A 22,966-nucleotide genomic window follows, 5' to 3' on the forward strand; every position below is an offset into this window, starting at 1 on the left:
AACAATATTCATTAAGAGTATGTTAGAAAATGGTACTCGTCTTTTGTACAGATTGATGCTTGGCACTTGATGTCCTAAACCTAATAAAATGATATCCCTAAACAACTTTGCTGTATGTGCTCACAATAGTCGATAGTAATTGAGCAGGCATGAGTGTTAGTTCCCCACAAATAACGATTACTAAATCGGAAGGTAGTTTTCAGAGTAATGTACTGAGTGCATTGCAAGTACTGAACTGAACAGTTGCTGGTTCATGACTATGGAGTTTCCACGGAGCCTCATGTTTTGTGCCTGTTGGTGGAAGAATTTCCATGTCAGCCAATGCAAGGCAGAAGCAAAGTAGTCTGTGGTTGACAGCATTCTCTGTTGGCTGCCATCTGCCCTAGCGGCATACATATACAGCTTGATTAAGGAAATGGTGCAGAAGCAGGAAGTGGTCCGAGTTTGTGAGGGCCATCTGGAGGCTGCTGCCTAGAATGGAGAGGCACCAAGCAGGTGGTCGTGGTTTTGTCATGGTGGCCTCTTGCCCAATTTTTTGGGTACCTCTTGCTTGATGACAACAACTCTGTAAATAGTTCATGTCAGTGTTTTGCAAAAATGCCTCTTTAAACTGAGAGTTCAGTAATATTCACATTTGTCAGTATCTGCTTTCTTTAGAACTGAATTATTAAATTCACTTTAGCTCCGAACTGTACTTTGCTTTTCTCATATATCTTATATAGATGGAATAGTTTTATCATAACTGGCCATCACAAGGATCTCAGTAATTCTGTGAGAATGTTGTCTGCTTCAGAGGCCTTGTTTCAACTTGGGGCTTCCAGTGTCCTGTCAAATTATACTCACAGTATCATATCTCCCATTGTATCTTCATCTACTTCCTCCTCTCTTTCTATAATGTTACTTTCTAGTTCGATTTCCTTGTGTAGGCCTTCTACATATTCCCTCCAGCTTTCAGCTTTCACTTCTTTACTTAGTACTGGCTTGTCATCAGAGCTCTTAAGATTCATGCATCTGCTTCTCTTTTCTCCAAAGATCTATCTTTCCCCTTCTTATATATGCTTTTATACCATGGCATTTCTCTATAGCTATTCCTGCTTTGCCCTTTTGCACTTCCTGACATTCTCAGTTTTTAGGTGTCTGTATTCATTTTTTCCCTGCTTCATTTTCTGTAGTTTTTATATTTTCTCCTTTCGGCAATTGCACTGAGCCTCTCCTACATTTTCCAAAGATTTCTACTGGATTTTGTGTTTTTTGCCTATTCGATCCTCCGCCACCATCACTATTTCATCTCTCAGAGCTAACTCCTCATCATCTATTGTGTTTCTTACCCATGATTACTTAATTCTTTCCATGAAACTTGCAACAACCTCCAGTTCTGTCATATTCAGTCCACAGTTCATAACCAGCAAATTATGCTCAGAGTCCACATCTGCCCCTGGAAATGTTTTACACTTCAAAATCTGATTCTGAAATCTGTATTTTCCATTATGAAACATATTTGATGTCTTCCAGGGTCTCCAGGTCTCTTCCATGGATACCAACTCTTTAATAACAATGTTATGGAAAGGATAGATTGTAGATTGCTACTCACCATAAAGATGACACGTTTAGTTGCAGGCAGATGGAGTGAAAAGACTGTTACACATTGAGCTTTCGTCCAAAGCAGTCCACAGAAAAGAAAGGAAAACACACATACACATTCAAACAATCAGGCACAAAATGCGCGCACGCACACACATGTAACCACTATCTTCGGCCACTGTGCCCAGAATGCTGGAATTCTGGCCAGAGTGGCCAGAGATAGTGGTGATGAGTGTATGAGGCATGTTTCTTTGTGAAGAATGCTTTGGCCAAAAGCTCATTGCGTAGCAGAAATTTTGTTGTGGCTGTCTGCAACTCAGTGTATCATCTTTACGGTGAGTAGCAGTCTGACCTTTTCATAATGTTGTTGGTATTCCAGCCCAAAACTCTTAAATGATTTTTGAACCAAGTATGATGAAATTATACTCTGTGCAGTGTTCTACCAGGTGGCTTCCTATTTCACTCCTTTCACCAGTTTTACGTTCCCCTATTAATTTTCCTTCTCTTCCCTTTCCTACTATCAAATTCTAGTCCCCCTCCTCAACTGTATTAATAATTTCTTTTATCACATCATACGTTCTTTCAGTCTTTTTTTACATCTGCTGAGCTAGTTGGCATATAAAGTTGTGCTGTTGGGTTCGATATTTGCTTTGTGTCAGTCTTGGCTAGGATAATGCATTCACTATGCAGTTCATAGAACCGTACCCATGTTCATATTTTCTTGTTCTTTATTAGTAGACTTACTGCTGTGTTACTCCTATTTCATTTTGAATTTCTCCTATTTTTGAATTTACAACTTTATACACACCTGATGAGAAGTCCTATTCTTCCTGCTATTGGGTTTTACTAATTCCTACTATATGTAACTGCAACTTAGCCATTTACCTTTTTTAATTCTTCAGCCTACCTGTCCTTTTAAGGGACCAAGCATTCCATGCTCCAACTCACATGCCAGTTTCGTTTTTCCTAATGATGACATCCTTCTAAATAGTCTCTGCCTGGAGATCTGAATTGGGAACAATTTTTCCTCTGGAATACTTTGCTCAAGAGAACACTATGACCATTTACCCACACAGTGAAATGCATGCCTTCAGGAAAGATAAAGACTGCAGATTTCCTTGCTTTTAGCCATTTGAAGTACTAGTATAGCAAGACTATGATGACTAATGTTACAAGGCCAGATAATTAATCATCGCCCTTGTATAGACCCTCTATATACTCCTTCCACCTTTCTGCTTTCCCTTCTTTGCTTAGAACTGGGTTTCCATCTGAGCTCTTGATATTCATGCAAGTGGTTCTCCTTTCTCCAAAGCTCTCTTTAATTTTCCTGTAGGCAGTATCTATCTTACCCCTAGTGAGACAAGCCTCTACATCCTTACATTTGTCCTCTAGCCATCCCTGCTTAGCCATTTTGCACTTCCTGTCGATCTCATTTTTGAGACGTTTGTATTCCTTTTTGCCTGCTTCATTTACTGCATTTTTCTATTTTCTCCTTTCATCAATTAAATTCAATATTTCTTCTGTTACCCAAGGGTTTCTACTAGCCCTCGTCTTTTTACCTACTTGATCCTCTGCTCCCTTCACTATTTCATCCCTCAAAGCTACCCATTCTTCTTCTACTGTATTTCTTTCCCCCATTCCTGTCAATTGTTCCCTTATGCTCTCCCTGAAACTCTGTACAATCTCTGGTTCTCTCAGTTTATCCAGGTCCAATCTCCTTAAATTCCCACCTTTTTGCAGTTTCTTCAGTTTTAATCTGCAGTTCATAACCAATAGATTGTGGTCAGAGTCCACATCTGCCCCTGGAAATGTCTTACAATTTAAAACCTGGTTCCTAAGTCTCTGTCTTACCATTATATAATCTATGTGATACCTTTTAGTATCTCCTGGGTTCTTCCATGTATACAACCTTCTTTTATGATTCTTAAACCAAGTATTAGCTATGATTAAGTTATGCTCTGCGCAGAATTCTACCAGGCGGCTTCCTCTTTCATTTCTTAGCCCCAATCCATATTCACCATACTCATTTATATGTTTCCTTCTCTACCTTTTCCTACTGATGAATTTCAGTCACCCATGACTATTAAATATTCGTCTCCCTTCACTACCTGAATAATTTCTTTTATCTGATCATACATTTCATCAATTTCTTCGTCATCTGCAGAGCTAGTTGGCATATAAACTTGTACTATTGTAGTAGGCGTGGGCTTTGTGTCTGTCTTGGCCACATTAAAGTGTTCACTATACTGTTTGTAGTAGCTTACCCGTACACCTATGTTTTTATTCATTATTAAACCCACTCCTGCATTACCCCTATTTGATTTTGTATTTATAACCCTGTATTCACCTGACCGGAAGTCTTGTTCCTCCTGCCACCGAACTTCACTAATTCCCACTATATCTAACTTTAACCTATCCATTTCCCTTTTTAAATTTTCTAACCTACCTGCCCAATTAAGGGATCTGACATTCCATGCTCTGATCTGTAGAATGCCAGTTTTCTTTCTCCTGATAACGACGTCCTCCTGAGTAGTCCCCGCCCGGAGATCCGAATGGGGGACTATTTTACCTCTGGAATGTTTACCCAAGAGGGCGCCATCATCATTTAATCATACAGTAAAGCTGCATGCCCTCGGGAAAAATTACAGCTGTAGTTTCCCCTTGCTTTTAGCCGTTCGCAGTACCAGAACAGCAAGGCCATTTTGGTTAATGTTACAAGGCCAGATCAGTCAATCATCCAGACCGTTACCCCTGCAACTACTGAAAAGGCTGCTGCCCCTCTTTAGGAACCACACGTTTGTCTGGCCTCTCAACAGATACCCCTCTGTTGTGGTTGCACGTACGGTATGGCTATCTGTATTGTCGAGGCACACAAGCCTCCCCACCAATGGCAAGGTCCATGGTTCATGGGGGGCGGGGGGGTGTTACAAGTTTCACATCCTTATTTATAGTCTGCTGACTGCTGACTGCTTTAAATCAATGTTAGACTACTTTTCTGGGTACAGAGAACATGCGTCCCATTTGGATTCAGGGAAGGATGTAACATCATGCTACAGACAAGTTGGAGTGTTTTGGACATCTGAAGTAATCATGAAAACTCAAACCTAAATGAAAAAGTTTATGACAACAATCAACAGGAACAGTCTGGTACAAACTGAGCAAAATCTTTATGAAAGTTATATTTCTGTTAATAGCTGTACAAGAAATATGCTTCACAGGTGAAGAAGTTTTTGGATCAGATGGATATAGGATTTTCAAGAGCTGGCCCAAACTTTTAACTTACTGGTTTTGTTTGCTATCCCCACATTGTGCAATTAAAATATTTATACAATATCCATGCCATGACTAATGATGAAAAAGATTCTATTGACCTCGACATCATGGGTAAACTGGGACAGTGCAGACCAAAATTTATCAAAAGTGCTGAAGTATCATGTCAAGATTGTCATGGGTGATTTCAGTGCACAAGTAAGAATGGGAGACACCATTACATTGTTTGTGAACACATTCTTCCATCCCATATATCTGAAACAACCAACATAACAATCGCCAGGCTCAGGTAACGGAAAGTTTCAGATGGACTGTGTCACACTGTTTCAGAAACTGGCAATGCTGCACTGTTTCAAAGACACAACACTGAAATAATTAATGTCTGGGTCAAGAAGGGAATGACTACCAACTCTGATAATTCTGTATCAGAAATTACTTTTAGATCCATTTCTTTTCAATAGAATGAGAAATAAACAAACTGTGATCTATTTTAATACCAAAAAGCTTAGAGACAAAGAAAATAAATTTGTGACGATTTGCCCATGTCCTTTAAAAAGACATTAATATTATAACACAGTAGATCATGCAAATTACTAAAGAAATACCAGAGATCAAAGAAGGAAAGGACTGTGCATTGTCGAGTGAGGATTGTGAAGATGTCTAGAAGAATCATTTAATTATGTGAAAAAAATATTGAAGATCCAATAATAAAATTGAATCCACACTGACGAGAGTAGAATATGAAACAATAAACTTGAATATGAAAGGGTAATAGAAAATATTGAACTCCATATCTACGGAGAAAGTCCCACTAATACCACAGGCATTTCAAAAAGATGGTTCAGAGAATAAATTAACACTAACCAAGTCAAATGATAACTGTGAAATGCTAGCAAAATATTTTGAAGCCTTATAAATTTATGGGAACAACTGCAGCCAATAAGAAAGGTGATTAAAACACAATGACTAAATCTTACTAGTGTCAACAGTTTGGTCTCCTATTAAAATGTGAGCTGGTGAATGTTGTACAGATGTAGCTTAACATATTAAGAAATACGTTCCTCTTCAAACCACTGGGAAGAAGAATGATTAAGACTGAAGTACGACTGCATAATGTTTGTTCATGATATAGGTATACAGACAGAGGAATTTCAAATTTGCAGCGGAGCAAATTAATGTGCTGAGTGATATAGCAGAACAAAGAAGCTTGCAGATATCCATAAAAAATAGAAACAATACCAAATCTACTACATACATGTTCTGCAAACCACTGTGTAATGTGTGGTAGTGGGTACTTAGCATTGTACTACATATTAGCGTTTGTTACTGTTTCATTCATACCTGTATTTGGAGCATGGGAAGTATGGCTGCTTAAAGGCCTCCGAGCACACTGTAATTAGTCAGATCTTGTCTTTGTGGTTCCTAAGGCAGTGATACATTGGAGCCTGAAGTATATTCCTATGTTCCTCACGTAATAATAGTTTTTGAAACTTTGTGAGTGGGGTTCCATAGAATAAGTAATGTCTATCTTCAATCAGCAAGCAATTCAGGCTTTTCAGTGTTTTCATGATGCTCTCCTCCTCTGAGCCCCCCCCCCCCGCCCCAAAAAAAAAGATGATTCTTGCAGTCTTTCTTTGCAGACATTCAGTGTCTCCTGTTATTCCTATGTGACATGGGTCCCACACTCTTCAGCAGTGTTCTAGGATGGCGTGTTCAAATGTTTTGTAATCTCCTTTGTAGAATGACTGCATTTTTGCACTACCTATGATTGATCCTATCTGATCATTTCATTTAATATACCCTCATATTGCTACAACCAGTTATTTGTACAATTCGTCTGATTTTAGTTTTGACTAATTGGTTTTATAGTCTTAGGATACTACTTTTCCATATTTTGTCAACACATTTTGCCACCATCTGACATTTATATACTTAGACTAATTTCCCAAAATTTGCAACACTCTGAAATCTTATAAAGATCTGACTGGACATTGCTGCAGCATTTTCACATAGTACTGGGTCATAGGCAACTAGACATCTGTGAAAATTTTGAGGTTATTATTAATATTGCCAACTAAGTCCTTACTATACAACGTAACTGCAAAGGTCTCACTATACTTCCCTGGGCCACATCTGAAGTTATTTCTACTTTATCGATGACTCTTCATCTGAGATAACATGATGTGTCACAGCTACTAAGAAATCTGCAATCGAGTCACAAATTTTGTTTGATCCTCAATTTGATTACACTTTTGTTAATAAGCATTGGTGTGGTACTGAGTCACATGGTTTTGGAAGATAAAAAAGTCAAGAAATACTGTATCCACATAACTGCCTCCAATCATTTGGATTTCAGGATGTTGTGTGAGAAACGCACAAGTTGGGATTCACTGATGTTTTTGGAATTCATGATGTTTAGAATGAGGAGGTCATTCTGTTTGAGAGCCAGATCTGATTTTGATTAAATAAAGCCTATATGGTGCTCCAAGCTGTGCCTCAAGTTACCTGCAAAATTCGTCTAGTAATGTTTTGGAGATTAGCGTGTTCATTACATCTAGCTATTACCTCATTCTGCACTTGCATATCAGTATTTTTGTTATGATGAGTGGTGGTGACTAAGCTACTGTACACACAATAGTATCAGTTGCCCTTGCATCTATGCTCTTCAGATAAGTACAGCTCGTGATACGCACCCCACTCTTACCCTTCCAAGTTGTGCCAATGCACGATGTTTTGGAATGCACAGCACCGCTTCTGAACAGTGCATACAGAGGGGCATGGACAGGAGTGTGCATCTGTGCATCATGCTATTGGAGTAGCTAAGTGTTATACAATGTGCACATTATGCAACAAATAGTGTGGAAGTATGAATCACAAACAATGAAGATTGTGTAAGCATTGTACTCATTACTTACGCATGTAGCATGTATGAACCAGTAAAAGCATTTTTACAAATATGATAAAGTTCAAAAGCAAAAGAGTAAATAGCTTTTTAAAAGAGTGATTATTTTTCCCTATTTGGTGTAATAACCTTCAAATCAATAAGTTTCTTTTGCTACACACTTTCTAAAGCAGCCTATGTTGTTCCTCAGGGTTCAAGCTCTCTCCTTAAGAAATTTCATTCAAATCACTTTGGCAGGTTAGTCGTGAAAATGTAACAGACAGAGTTGCTTTCACAATTATAATATTACTATGGTTATGGATAAAACTATCAGTTACAATGTATTTATTGTCCATGATCTGATTTTGATGAAGTAAAGCCTGCACGGTGCTCCAAGCTCAAGTTACCTGCGAAAACCCGATGAAAATTCGTCTAATAATGGTTTGGAGATAGCGTGTTCATACAGACAGACAGACAAGACAGTTTTAGTAAAACTTTAAATCTTTTTTTTTTTTCCTCTCTGTGGTCTGATTTTCATGAACTGAAGCCTATACAGTGCCCCAAGCTATGCCCAAATTACATGCGAAAAACCCATGAAAATTTGACAAGTAGTTTTGAAAAGTGTGTTCAAACAGACAGACATGACAAAATCAAACAATGGAAAATACAGGATGGGATGTACCGATATGCTACTCATCATATGGTGGAGATGCTGAGTCGCAGATATGCACAACAAAAAGACTGTCAGAAAGTGAGCTTTCAACCAACTAGGCCTTCATCAGAAATACACACACACACACACACACACACACACACACACACACACACACACACACACACACACACACACACAGAGAGAGAGAGAGAGAGAGAGAGAGAGAGAGAGAGAGAGAGAGAGAGCTTACTTTCTAATAATCTTTTTGTTGTGCCTATCTGCGACTCTGCATCTTCGCTATACAGACAGACATGACAGTTTTACATTTTTATTATTAGTATAGATTTACATTAATGATCTAGTGGATGACGTTGGAGGCTTCCTAAGGCTACTTGCGAATGATGCTGTTGTCTTTAGGGAAGTTGCAGTGGCAGAAGACTGTAGCAAAATGTAGAAGAATGTGCAGAGTATTGACAGTTGGTACAAGGACTAGCTGATAACCCTGAACATAATTAAGAGTAAAATGTTGCACATAAACAGGTAAAGAGATTAGTCATTATTTTATTACCCTGTTGATGACAAATCACTGGAAGTAGTAACTACCATGAAATACCTGATAATTTCCATCTGGAGTAATCTAAAGTGGAATGACCATATGAAACAAATAGTAGCAAAAGCAGATGCCACACTGAGATTCGTTGAGAGAATCTTAAGAAAATGCAATTAACCCACTAAAAAAATAGCTTACAAAATTCTCATTTGACCGATTCTTGAGTTCATCCAACAAAGAATGCCACATTTTGTTGTGGGATCTGCATTACTGACAGGTTTATCTTGAAATTTCAAGAGTGTATGTTTCAAGAAGAATCAGGCAACATGTTACTTTCTCTCACAAAAACTGATCAGCCAGAACATTGTGACCACCTACTTAATAGCCGGTATGTCCAGCAGTGACAAATCCTCGCATGGAACCAGTGAGGCCTCGGTAGGTCACTGGTGGGAGTGTACACCACACCTGCCTGCATAAGTCACCTAATTCCCGTAAATTCTGAGGAGGGGGCCAATGAGCTCTGATTGCACATCAAATCATATTTCAGACATGTTCAATTGGGTTCAGATCTGGCGATTTGGGGGGGTCAGTACATTAATTGGAACTCTCCACCGAGTTCCTCAAACTACTCTTGTGACATGCCGCATTATCTTTTTGTAAAAAGCCGCTGCTGTCATAGTTGCTGATGTAGTGGTGTTAACATTGGAATGTGCGTGGGTTGTCAGCTGTGAGACCCGTCGTTAGGTATGTCTAGTGCACTGTGTGTTCAGACACACTTGTACTCTGCCCAACAATAAAGTCTCATGTTAGATCTGCCACAGTTTTACACCTGTCCCATTTTACCAGTCTGCCAAGCCAAAGGCATCCGACATCTGTAATGAGGGGTAAATGCCTAGCCCCATAATGTCTGGACATGGTTTCACCTTGGTTTTGCCATGTGTTGAAGACTCTCACTACAGAATTCCTTGCAATTGTTTGCTGATGATATGTGGTGTATGGGAAGGTGTTGAATATGTGACTGTAGTATGATACAAGATGACTTAGACAAAATTTGTAGTTGGTACGATGAATGGCAGCTGGCTCCAGATGTAGAAATGTTTAAGTCGATGCAGCTGAGTAAGAAAGAAAACCTGTAATGTCCAGATACAGCATTAGTAGTACAGACTTTTGAATATCAGAATGTTATGTTGCAAAATAGTATGAAATGGAATGAGCATATGAGGATTGTGGTAGGGAACGCGAATGGTCAGTGTAGGTTTATTGGGAGAATTTTAGGAAAGTGTGGTTCATCTATAAAGGAGATAGCATATAGGATGTTAGCGTTACCTTTTATCGAAGACTGCTCGAGAGTTTCAGATATGTACCAGGTCAGATTAAAGGAAGAGAATGAAGCAATTCAGAGCACCAGGTCAGATGAAAGGAAGAGAATGAAGCAATTCAGCGGCAGGCTGTTTCATTTGTTACCTGTAGGTTGGAACAACATGCAAGTGGTACAGAGATGCTTCAGGAACACAATGGAAATCCCTGGAGGGAAAATGAAATTCTTACAGAGGACCCATATTGAGAAAATTTAGAGAACTAGCATGCAGAACAATTCTACTGCCACAACATACATTTCACATTAGGACCATGAAGATAAGATACAAGAAATTAGGGCTCATACGGAGGCATATAGAGAGTCGGTTTTCCCTCACTCTATCTGCTAGTGGAACAGGAAAGGAAACTACTAATAGTGGTACAGGGCACCCTCTGCCATGGACCATGCAGTGGCTTATGGAGTATGTATGTAGTAGAGGTAGATGTAGATAGTCATAGGATACTATGGTTTTTTTTTTTCATTTTGTGAAGTGCACAGTTTTACATTTCTGATCATTTAAAGCAAGTTTCCTGTCATTGTACCATTTTGTAATATTATCAAGATCTGTTTGAACATCTGTGCAGCTTTTTTCAAACAGTACTTCATTGTATATAGCTGCATCATCAGCAGAAGGCCTGAGATCACCATTATTATTATTATTATTATTATTATTATTATGGTTTACTTGGTTCATTTTGTTTTCTTATGTAAGGACTTCATATAAAAATGCATCTCCGCTATATAGTGAGTAGCAACTTTTTCCTTTTCATAATATTGTTATAAAAACTATTAAATGTATATAAAAATTACAGAGTGTAAGCAAACACACAAAAATTTTATAACTGTGTGTCTAGGTCTCTTAACCATCCACAAACTCGGTGTAACTAAATGCAGTTCTCCACCAGGAAATTTTCATAACAAACACTCCTCAACTTCCTCGAGTCAGTGAAGCTCATATAATATTAGGTACAGAAAGCTGGTAGAAAGCTGTAATTGACCGCAGCGAGATTTTTGGGGAAAATTTAAGCGTATATCGAAAGGATAGGCAAATTGGAAATGGAGGTGTGGTGTATTTGTTGCTGTAGACAAAAATCTCACATCCACCAAGATATAAATTGAAGGTACATGTCAAACTGTTTGGGAAAGACTAGTATTACAGAGGGCATAAAATGATAATTGGATCCTTCCCTATCACCCACCGGACTCATCTCCTGGTGTAATCAAAAACTATAGGGAAAACCTCAGTTCACTTACTTTATTCTGTAGTCATTGGTGAAGACTTTAATCATCCAACAATTAATTGGGTTAATTACAGGCTTTTAGTGATGGGGGTGATAAGACATCTTGCGAAGCATTACTAATGCCTTCTCCGAAAACTACCTAGAATGGATAGTTTGGAACCCTAGTCCTGATGGAAATGTATTGGATCTAATGGCAACTAATAAACCTGGCCTCTTCGAGAATGTCCATATTGAAACTGGTATCAGTGACCATGAAGTGGTTGTGGCAACAATGAGTACCCAAGTACAAAGGACAACTGAAACAAGCAGAAAGATATATATGTTCAGTAAGCTAGATAAAAAATCAGTAATATCACATCTCAGTGAGGAACTTCAAACTTTCAGCAGAGGCAGGACCATGTAGCGGAACTCTTTGTCAAGTTTGAAACAATAGTTGACCACACACTGGATAGATATGTACCCAGTAGAACAGTTCATTATGGGAGGGAACCTCCGTGGTATACAGTCACTGTAAAGTAACTTCTAAAGAAACAGTGATTGTGTGGCTATAGATAGAGAGATGCTGAATGAAACATGTCTCGCTGACAAGAGAATAATGTGTGATGCCTAGAGAGCAATGCATGATGCCTTCAATGACTGCTGTAACATAATATTGTCAAGTGACCTTTCACTGAACCCAAATAAATTCTGGTTGTTTGTAAAGGCTGTTAGTGGCACCAAAGTTTGTGTCCAGTCCCTAGCAAACGGGACAGGAACAGAAATGAGGGTAGCAAAGCAAAATCTGAAATGCTTAACTCCATTTTAAAATGTTCCTTTACAAAGTAAAACCCAGGACAATTGCCCCAGTTTAATCCTCGCACTGCTGAAAAATGAATGAAGTAAGTATTAGTGTCAGTGGTGTTGAGAAACAGCTGAAATCATTAAAATTGAACACAACACCAGGCCTCGATGGAATCCCTGTCAGATTCTGATCTGAATTTCAGCTGAGTTAACCCCTCTTCTCACTATAATGTATCGTAGATCCATCAAATAAAAAAACCATTCCCAGTTCTTGGAAAAAGGCACTGGTCACACCCATAAACAAGAAGGGTAGTAGAAGTGATCCACAAAACTACCACCCAGTACCCTTGACATCGATTTGTTGTAGAATCTTAGAACATATTCTGAGCTCATATGTAATGAAATATGTTAAACCTAATGCGCTCCTCAATGCCAGCCAGTGTGGATTTCAAAAACATCAGTCATGTAAAACCCAACTCTCAGTTTTCTCACATGACAAACTGAAATCCTGGGATCAAGGCAATCAGGTAAATACTGTATTTCTTGATTTACGAAAAGAATTTGACTCAGTACCACACAAAGATTTATTGTCAAAAGTGCAACCATATGGTGTACCAAGTGAAATTTGTGACTGGGTTGAAGACTTCTTAGTAGAGAGGATGCAGCATGTTATCTTCAATGGAAAGTCATTGTTGGATGTAGAAGTAACTTTGGGTGTGCCACAGGGAATTGTGTTGGGCCCCTTTCTGTTCTTGTTGTATATTAATGATGTTGCAAACAATATTAATAGTAAAATCAGGCTTTTTGCAGATGATAGAGTTATCTATAATGAAGTACTATCTGAGAGAAGCTGCATAAATATTCAGTCAGATCTTGATTAATTTCAACATGGTGCAGAGATTGGCAGCTTGCTCTGAATGTTAGAAATGTGAAATTGTGCACTTCACAAAACTAAAAAATGTATTATCCTATGACTATAATATGAGTGAGTCACTGTTGGAATCGGCCAACTCATACAAATACCTAGGTGTAACACTTTGTAGTGATATAAAATGGAGTGATCACATAGGTTCAGTCATGAGAAAAGCAGGTGGTGTTCTTTGTTTTATCGATAGAATACTGGAAAGTGCAGTCAGTTTACATAAGAGATTGCTTACAAATCACTCATGTCACCAGTCGTAGAATATTGCTCAAGAGTGTGGGATCCATACTAGACAGGACTAACAGGGGATATTGAATGTATACAGAGAAGGTAAGGTCAGCACAAATGCTCACAGGTTTGTTCAGTCCACGGGAGAGTCACAGAGATACTGAAGGAAATGAACTAGCAGACTCTTGAAGACAGACGTAAACTACTCCGAGAAAATCTATTAACAGCATTGCAAGAACCAAATGGCTTTAAATGATTACTCTAATAATATACTACAACCCCCTATGCATCACTTGCATAGGAATTGTGAGGATAAGATTAGAATAATTACTGCATATACAAAGGCAATCAAACAATCATTCTTCCCACTCTCCATACTTGAATGAAACAGCGAGAAAACCTAATGACTGGTACAATGGGACATACCCTCTGTCATGCACATCAGGGTGGTTTGCAGAGTATAGATGTAGATGTAGGTGTGGATTAAGATGTAGACTGCTGCTTTACAGTGAAGAGAAAGTTTCCACATCACATTGTACTGTGAGAGCTAAGCTGGTGAGAGCCTAAGCTCCTGGCAGTGTCGCCCAAGCCAAAAAACAAAGATTAGTCTACAATGATGCCTTTGATGGCCTTCAGGAGTGGCCGGACATGGGGCAGGAAGAGCTTTCAGATAGGGTGAAGTCAGTATTCCTGGGGGGAAATGACCCCAAAGAAAAATTAAGCACTTGCTGCTTTGCAGTTAGATGAATGTCTTACCAGTGGCTAGAGGAAGTAAATGGTGATCAAAAATTACTGGCAAGTCATGAGGCCAGGAGGTGGGGGCCTCACCACATGTCTAGCCTGGCTACAGAGCAGCATGGCATACTGGGAACTTTAAGTTACTGCTAATCTTCAAAGAAACCTGCCTGATGGATTGAATAGAAGACAACCCAAGCAAAGGAAAGGTAAACAATTAGGAATAGTGGATAAGCTCAGCATTAAGACTTGGAATATGAGAAGCTCACACTTAATAGAAACAGAGCTATCAAAAGAACTGAAGCAATGAAATATTAATATTGCAGAAATTACAGAAACAAAGAAAAAGCTAAGAGGAACAGTAGATTTAGAGGGGTACCTAATGATTACAGTGCTTTATGAAATGACAAAAGAGCTAGGTGTGGAGTTGCTATATTAGTAGATAGTAAATGGAATTATAAAATTGAAGATTATGCTTACATAAAAGATAGAATCATAACATCAAGTTTCGGAATAGATCAAGGGCATCTGTCAGTGATTCGAGTGCACACTCCCAGGGATGGAAAAAAAGAAGACACCAAAGCTTTTTATGAAACCCTGCAAAGGCAATTTGATAAATGCAACAAAACAGACCACCTTTTAATGCCAGAATAGGAAATAACACAGTACTTGTAACTGAGGCAAACTTGTGACGAACAACTTATAAATGATAACGGACATTCTTTTATACATTTTGCCTCAAGTAATGGTCTGAAAATTACTAATTCTTTTTTAAAAAGAGAGATACATAAATACACTTGGAAATGAGAGGACAGAGGTCAGTAATAGATTATTTGATTGCCAACAGTAAACAAAGTAAACAAGTTCAGAAAGTTCGTGTTTTCACAGACAGTGACAATTACTTGGATCTGTACTTGGTAGTAGCAAAAAATATCTATGCACACTAGACAGAAAAGAACAAGGAGATTTGAGACAAGAAGGGAAGAAAGTTTTAAGGTCTACCTGTTACAGGATGAGAGCATAAAACATCTATACCAAAAAGACTGAATATTTGCCTTAGTCTGACAGATGCAAATGATAGCTCAGAAACTGGATGGCAAAGCTACATATTGAAGAGGCCACAAATGAGTCCTAGGAAAAAAGAATAAAAGAAGAAGTAAGAAGGGATTAAGAGTATGGAATGAAGATATCACAAAAGCAGTTGAGGAAAAGAAACAAGCATACCAGATATATTTACAGATTTACAGGAAAAAACAGAATCTGTAAAACAAGAATACCATAGGGCATCGTCTACATGAATACCGATCATCTGAAACACCAGTTAACCAAAAGGATCTAGTCATCAAATTTGAATTTGTGCACAATACGCTTCTGCTAGCACCTGCTAATTCTTTGGGGCTGCAGCTCTTTTCCTCTCCAACAATGAGCAATCACGTGCTTGACCTTGAGTCAGTGATGTGTGAGTCTTCACTTGTAACATCATGCTGTAGTTGTACCATACACAATGACAGACAAACATAAACATATTGTTGTCAGTGTTTCCAATAAACTTAAAATAATAAACCAATTGATGTACGCTGTTAGTGGATCAGTTTTAGCTAGCATGCCACAGTATCGGACACTGAAAGGAACAGTGATGACATCACAAAATTTATGAGTCAACCTGACAGTGGAAATGGAACCTCACACAGACAAACGTCGTAAATGGCAGAAAATCCTGGTTTAGACACTGCAGTTTACACATAGTTCATGCAGATACATAACCAAAGACAACAAAAAAGTGGCCCTCTGATTTGTAAAAAAGTGCCTGAAATGGATAGGAAACTTTAGGTAATGCTGATTTTAAAGCAACTACTAGCTGGCTTATGCATATCGAATCTAGACATGGAATTAGGGAATTGGACATGCAAGGTGAAAAATTATGGACTGAACATTTTAAAGACTATTTTAATAAACTGATTGATACAGAGGGCCATAACAAAACCATTATTTACTGTGCTGATAAAACTGATTTGCATTGGAAGAAAATGCCAACAAAATCCCTATTTTCCAGGGAAGAAATGTCAGCATCTTGTCATAAGACGAGCAAAACTCCCATCACTGCTATGCTATGTAGAAATGTTACTGGAACACACAGGCTATCCTTGCTGTTTGTGGGGTAGTCTAAGAATATGCAGTGCTTTATGGGACTAAAAACTTTTCCATTCACTTACAAGAATCAGAAGAATTCATGGGTGGTTAGAATCATTATTACAGAATGATAGGACATGAACCGTGGATCTTGGCGTTGGTGGGGAGGCTTGCGTGCCTCAGCGATACAGATAGCTGTACTGTAGGTGCAACCACAACCGAGGGGTATCTGTTGAGAGGCCAGACAAACGTGTGGTTCCTGAAGAGAGGCAGCAGCCTTTTTAGTAGTTGCAGGGGCAACAGTCTGGATGAGTGACTGATCTGACCTTGTAACACTAACCAAAATGGCCTTACTGTGCTGGTACTGCGAACGGCTGAAACCAAGGGAAAACTGCAGCCATAATTTTTCCTGAGGACATGCAGCTTTAATGTATGGTTAAATGATGGTGGCGCCCTCTTGGGTAAAATATTCCGGAGGTAAAATAGTCCCCCATTTGGATCTCCGGGCGGGGACTACTCAGGAGGACGCCGTTATCAGGAGAAAGAAAACTGGCGTTCTATGGATCGGAGTGTGGAATGTCAGATCTCTTAATCAGGCAGGTAGGTTAGAAAATTTAAAAAGGGAAATGGATAGATTAAAGTTAGATATAGTGGGAATTAGTGAAGTTTGGTGGCAGGAGGAACAAGACTTCTGGTCAGGTGAATCCAGGGTTATAAATACAAAATCAAATAGGGGTAATGCAGGAGTAGGTTTAATAATGAATAAAAAAAATAGGAGTGCAGGTAAGCTACTACAAACAGCATAGTGAATGCATTATTGTGGCTAAGATAGACACAAAACCCATGCCTACCACAGTAGTACAAGTTTATATGCCAACTAGCTCTGCAGATGACGAAGAAATTGATGAAATGTACGATGAGATAAAAGAAATTATTCAGATAGTGAAGGGAGATGAAAATTTAATAGTCATGGGTGACTGGAATTCGATAGTAGCAAAAGGAAGAGAAGAAAACATATAAGTGAGTATGGAATGGGGGTAAGAAATGAGAGAGGAAGGCGCCTGGTAGAATTTTGCACAGAGCTTAACTTAATCACAGCTAACACTTGGTTTAAGAATCATAAAAGAAGGTTGTATACATGGAAGAATCCTGGAGATACTAGAAGGTATCAGATAGATTATATAATGGTAAGACACAGATTTAGGAACCAGGTTTTAAATTGTAAGACATTTCCAGGGGCAGATGTGGACTCTGACCACAATCTATTGGTTATGAACTGTAGATTCAAACTGTGTGTTCGTGCAGGAAGTGTGTTCACATCATAAGCTTGAGGAGAACAGTTATCTCTACTCATTGCCAGTTGCGGTAAGGTGTTGAGTAAGACTAACTATCATCTGATGGCAGCAGTTAGCATAGGCGAATGTGCAGAGCAATTCAGAACTGGACTACTGTCCAACATGACATCTGCTATATTAGTCCACTCGTATGAATGGGCATTAACAAAGTATGCCCATTGTTTTGATTGCCCTCTTCCCCTTCACTCTGCAAGCATCAGTATCCCCATATTGCCTCTTCAACATATCTGTCACACAATAATCCTAACATCAGTTTCTGCTGGTTCCTGACCCATTCCTCATCTCACCTACATCTACATATGTACCCTGCAAACAACTGTAAAATGTGGTGGAGAGCATTTGTACCATTGGTAGTCTTTCCCTTTCCTATTCAACTCGAAAATGAAACCAGTAAAAAATGATTGTTCGTATGCCTCTGTATGAACCCTAATCTCCCACATTTTTTTCTTTACACAAAATAAATGTTGGAGGCAGTAGAATCAATATGCAATTTGTCACATATGCTACCTTTCTTCACTTCCTCAACGGCAGTTTGTGAAAAAAAATCATCTTCTTTCTTTCAAAGACTCACATGTAAACAGAGGGAGCGTTTCTATAACATGCTAATACTGATCAGACCTGCTGGTAAGAAATATAGCAGGACACCTCTGAATTACTTTGGTGTCTTGCTTTAATCTTACCTTGTGCAGTTCCCAAACAGTCGAGCAGTATTCAAAGATTGGTTGCATGCAGTTAGCTGTAGAGGTGTATTAGATATTCCCAGAACTTTCCCAAAAAGCCATTTTCCTCCGTTACAAGTGACCTTTTGCCGTTCCTCTGGTTCATTATGTTCCTCTATGTTATATGTACATATTTAATCATAGTGACATAGTCAAGCAGCATACCATTACTACTGTGTTTGAACATTACAAGAATGTTTCCCCTGTCTGTCCAAATTAAATTATCTTTGTCCTAGCCCCCCCCCCCCCCCAAACCCCCCTACACTCATATACACTCTCTCTCTCTCTCTCTCTCTCTCTCTCTCTCTCTCTCTCTCTCTCTCTCTCTTTCTCTCTTTCTCTCTTTCTCCATCCCTCCCTCCCTCCCTCCCTCCCCATCCCCCATACCTTCCAGTTTCAGCTCACCTCTGTCTCTCTCTCCATCCCTCCCTCCCTCCCCCATACCTTCCAGTTTCAGCTCACCTACTTCATCAGAGGAAACATGTCCATTTGGCTCACAGTTCATGCTGAATGTACGGCCAAGTGATGTGGCTGTGTGCATTCTGGAATATTTCATCATCTTGCTTATGTACATATCTACTAACCAGTGAATACCTCTATGTCGAATACACGTGGGCACATGTTCCCTGACCAATGAATACCTCTATGTCGAATACATATGGGCACATGTTCCATTGTTTGTGTTCTAGCAAAGATTTTATACTAATAAATTACAGTAATGATGTGGAGTGCTGATAAGACAGATCATACATTGCTGAAAATACTATATTTCCTTGTCTAACTAAGAAGAAACCAGATTTACTTGTAGACAGTCAAGATTGTTTTATACACTCAAGGCTCTACAGCCTTTATTTGTTGGAAGAAAATAATTTCCAATAAAATATTGACAAGATTCTTTAAAGTATTTGTCTTCCTGTCTGTTCTCTTATCTCTTTGTAACATTATTTCTTATGTTCTTACTTTTTCTTTGTATTTGTAACTGTGTGGCCTTATATCTGAATTTCATTCTTTGTAGGTTTAAAACAGTGCGGTAGCTTGAATTTGGCTCAGACCAAGGACAGGATGATATCATTACGTCGTCGAATGGCATACCATCAGGCAACCGGTTTACATTGCGAAGTAAGACAATTTTGCTTGACAAATCTGAATACAGCAGACTGAAAGAAATTTCTGAAATGTATTAACAGACAGAAGAGCAGTATCTTCTTGCCAGATTTCAAAAGTGGGAGCCTTTGGAATGGGGATGACACAAGAAGTATGAATCATGGTTGAATGTGTAGCTTCTGAAGCCTTTAAATATTTCATTGATCAAAAGGAAGGAAGGAAGGAGAGGGTCAAAGGAAAAGGTTGACATCTGAAGGTGTTTGCAACAACTGTCTTTTCTGATTCATCCCCTATACGTTATGTTTCTCCAAGTGCAGGGTTTGCAGTGATTTTTCTCCCCCTTTCCTCTCCAGTTCTTGTTCATAGTACCTTTTTGTAACATGAAGATGCTGCTCTTCTGTCTCCAATGTTATTAATGACCCTTTCATATTTATTTAGAGGCCATAGTCATTGTGCTGCAATAATACTTATGTAGTTTTAAGTACATAAAAGAGAGAGAGATTAAATTTTCTGCTCGTTATTGAAAATAATTTATTGAAGCAGCATTTTTGTACCTGGTGTTTCTAATGAATGATATAATTATTATTAGAAATTTATTTTCATTGTAAATTTGTTAGTAAATCTGTATTGTGTTTAAATCATTAAAGAAATCACATTCAGTTTGGCAGTTATCAAACATTTCATTGACAGATGTAGTCATCTTTCATAGATACTATTAACAGTGATCTTACATGTGTGTGCTGCCTGGTTGGAGTTCAGCAGTGAGAAAACATTGGACAACTGCTCACTGCAGCAGCAGCAGAAGAAGAAGGTGATTACACCATTGGTGAAAATACTGTGTGCATAAAAGAATTATCAAATTCTTTGGAAATGTGAAAATGTATTATTTTAGATAGATTTCTTTATTAGACAGGGTGAAGAAAGAGAATTGGGGGTGGGGGTGGGAGGGGGGCGGTGGGGGGAGGGTAATAATAAAATTTTTCCAGGAAAGAGGATAATGAATCAAGCAAAATTTGATAAATAACCAGCTGTTTTAAACACACTATTTGGGACAATATATACAAAATGGCAGCCATTCAGTGACAACTGTTTGGAAGACAGCATCCTTGAAAAGTTAGTGAAAAGCTAGTTGCAAGAATATTTTGGGCTCCAACAATTATCCCCAGTTTTTGAGGAGCATAACCATTATTTCCTTGAGGAAATCAACTCTGTAGCGATGTAATTTTGCACACATGCTCAAATAATGATAAATGATATAGGAAATGTGTTTAAAATTTCACTTTTGTTTTCTTTTTCATCAGTGACTTAATTTACATTTACTGAGCTATTTTTTACAGAAAAAGTTCATTCACACTTTCCAAACCTACTGGGACCATCTGACTGCCGTGTCATCCTCGGTGGAGGATGCAGGTAGGAGGGGCGTGGGGTCAGCACACCGCTCTCCCGGTCGTAAGATGGTATTCTTGAGCGAAGCCACTACTGTTCGGTCGAGTAGCTCCTCAATTGGCATCACGAGGCTGAGTGGACCCCGAAAAATGCCAACAGCGCATGACGGCCTGGATGGTCACCCATCCAAGTGCCGACCACGCCCGACAGCGCTTAACTTCGGTGATCTCACGGGGACCAGTGTATCCACTGCGGCAAGGCCGTTGCTCTCAACAAAATTAAGACAAGGCATTTTAGATTTCGTAACTGCAAATATTGAAAAGACCAGAGAATGAACAACTAAAGAAGAACAGGTTGAGCGGGACTGGTCACACATAAGAATGATAGAGGATGTACTACCTAGTATAGCATTCTCTAGAAAAATGCATGAAGTACAAGGAAAATGGAGATGCAGAAAGAAAGCGTCTCTCATGACATCAATTTCTCAAATACAAGTTTAGTGATTTTTCATTTCTTTTTGTGAACATATTTTTGTGGGAAGTGTCTCATGAACTTCGCTGTGAAAATTTAGCATCCGTTACTGTACAAATTCAAAAATATGTTGTTCACTCATATGCATATGCTGACCATCACCACCTTCTTGTTGCCCAAAGTTGATTTGTTAATTTTGAAGTAAGTTACTAATTTGGGGGAGGGGGGCTAGTCCCATTTTCATTTCAAGGCACTTGTCACGCTGAGATAGTGACACACCACAAAGAGAGATAGCAGCGGAAGAATTTGAATAAACATTTTTCATAATACTCATCTTGTATTCTTCTTCTTTGTTGTAAGTTGTAGGCTTATAGTTCATTCTAAAAGATAAGTTTTTATTCTGCTCTATAGATGTTTGGGTCCATCCTATCGAATAATATGAACACTGGTGGACTTTCTGGAATAGAGCATGTATGTTTTCAGTCATTTCACGTTCAGTCATTTCACACCACAATACAAATCAACATAACTTGTACTCCATCCTCGCAGTTCAAACTAATACTACTAACTACTCAAAGACCAAGATATACCACTAACAACATGAAAATACTATCATGTTGTTGTTGTGGTCTTCAGTCCTGAGACTGGTTTGATGCAGCTCTCCATGCTACTCTATCCTGTGGAAGCTTCTTCACCTCCCAGTACCTACTGCAACCTACATCCTTCTGAATCTGCTTAGTGTATTCATCTCTTGGTCTCCCTCTACGATTTTTACCCACCACACTGCCCTCCAATACTAATTGGTGATCCCTTGATGCCTCAGAATATGTCCTACCAAGTGATCCCTTCTTCTAGTCAAGTTGTGTCACAAACTCCTCTTCTTCCCAATCCTATTCAATACCTCCTCATTAGTTATGTGATCTACCCATCTAATCTTCAGTATTCTCCTGTAACACCACATTTCAAAAGCTTCTATTCTCTTCTTTCCAAACTATTTATCGTCCATGTTTCACTTCCATACATGGCTACACTCCATACAAATACTTTCAGAAACGATTTCCTGACACTTAAATCTATACTCACTGTTAACAAATTTCTCTTCTTCAGAAATGCTTTCCTTGCCATTTCCAGTCTACATTTTATATCCTCTCTACTTCGACCATCATCAGTTATTTCGCTCCCCAAATAGCAAAACTCCCTTACTACTTTAAGTGTCTCATTTCCTAATCTAATTCCCTCAGCATCACCCAACTTAATTCGACTACATTCCTTATCCTCGTTTTGCTTTTGTTGATGTTCATCTTATATCCTCATTTCAAGACAATATTCATTCCGTTCAACTGCTCTTCCAAGCCCTTTGCTGTCTCTGACAGAATTACAATGTCATTGGCGAACCTCAAAGTTTTTATTTCTTCTCCATGGATTTTAATACCTACTCCGAATTTTTCTTTTGTCTCCTTCACTGCTTCCTCAATATACAGATTGAATAACATTGGGGAGAGGCTACAACCCTGTCTCACTCCCTTCCCAACCACTGCTTCTCTTTCATGCCCCTTGACTCTTATAACTGCCATCTGCTTTCTGTACAAATTGTAAATAGC

At 38.8% G+C, this 22,966-nt stretch overlaps 1 protein-coding gene across 3 annotated transcripts in view; it reads left to right on the forward strand.

The window, feature by feature from the left end:
• LOC124798516 (pyruvate dehydrogenase phosphatase regulatory subunit, mitochondrial-like) overlaps positions 1–22,966 on the forward strand; it is a 163,883-nt gene that overhangs the window by 20,394 nt on the left and 120,523 nt on the right. For all 3 annotated transcript variants that reach the window (XR_007016947.1, XM_047261960.1, XM_047261961.1), the window contains exon 4: positions 19,420–19,523. Coding sequence is in view for 2 of the 3 variants with exons in the window: in XM_047261960.1 (XP_047117916.1) it covers positions 19,420–19,523 (104 nt within the window). In the remaining variant the exon portion in view is untranslated. The remainder of the gene's footprint in view (positions 1–19,419; positions 19,524–22,966) is intronic.

The sequence above is a fragment of the Schistocerca piceifrons genome, chromosome 5 (genome assembly GCF_021461385.2).
Source record: "Schistocerca piceifrons isolate TAMUIC-IGC-003096 chromosome 5, iqSchPice1.1, whole genome shotgun sequence".
In the NCBI taxonomy this organism is placed as follows: Eukaryota; Metazoa; Arthropoda; class Insecta; order Orthoptera; family Acrididae; genus Schistocerca; species Schistocerca piceifrons.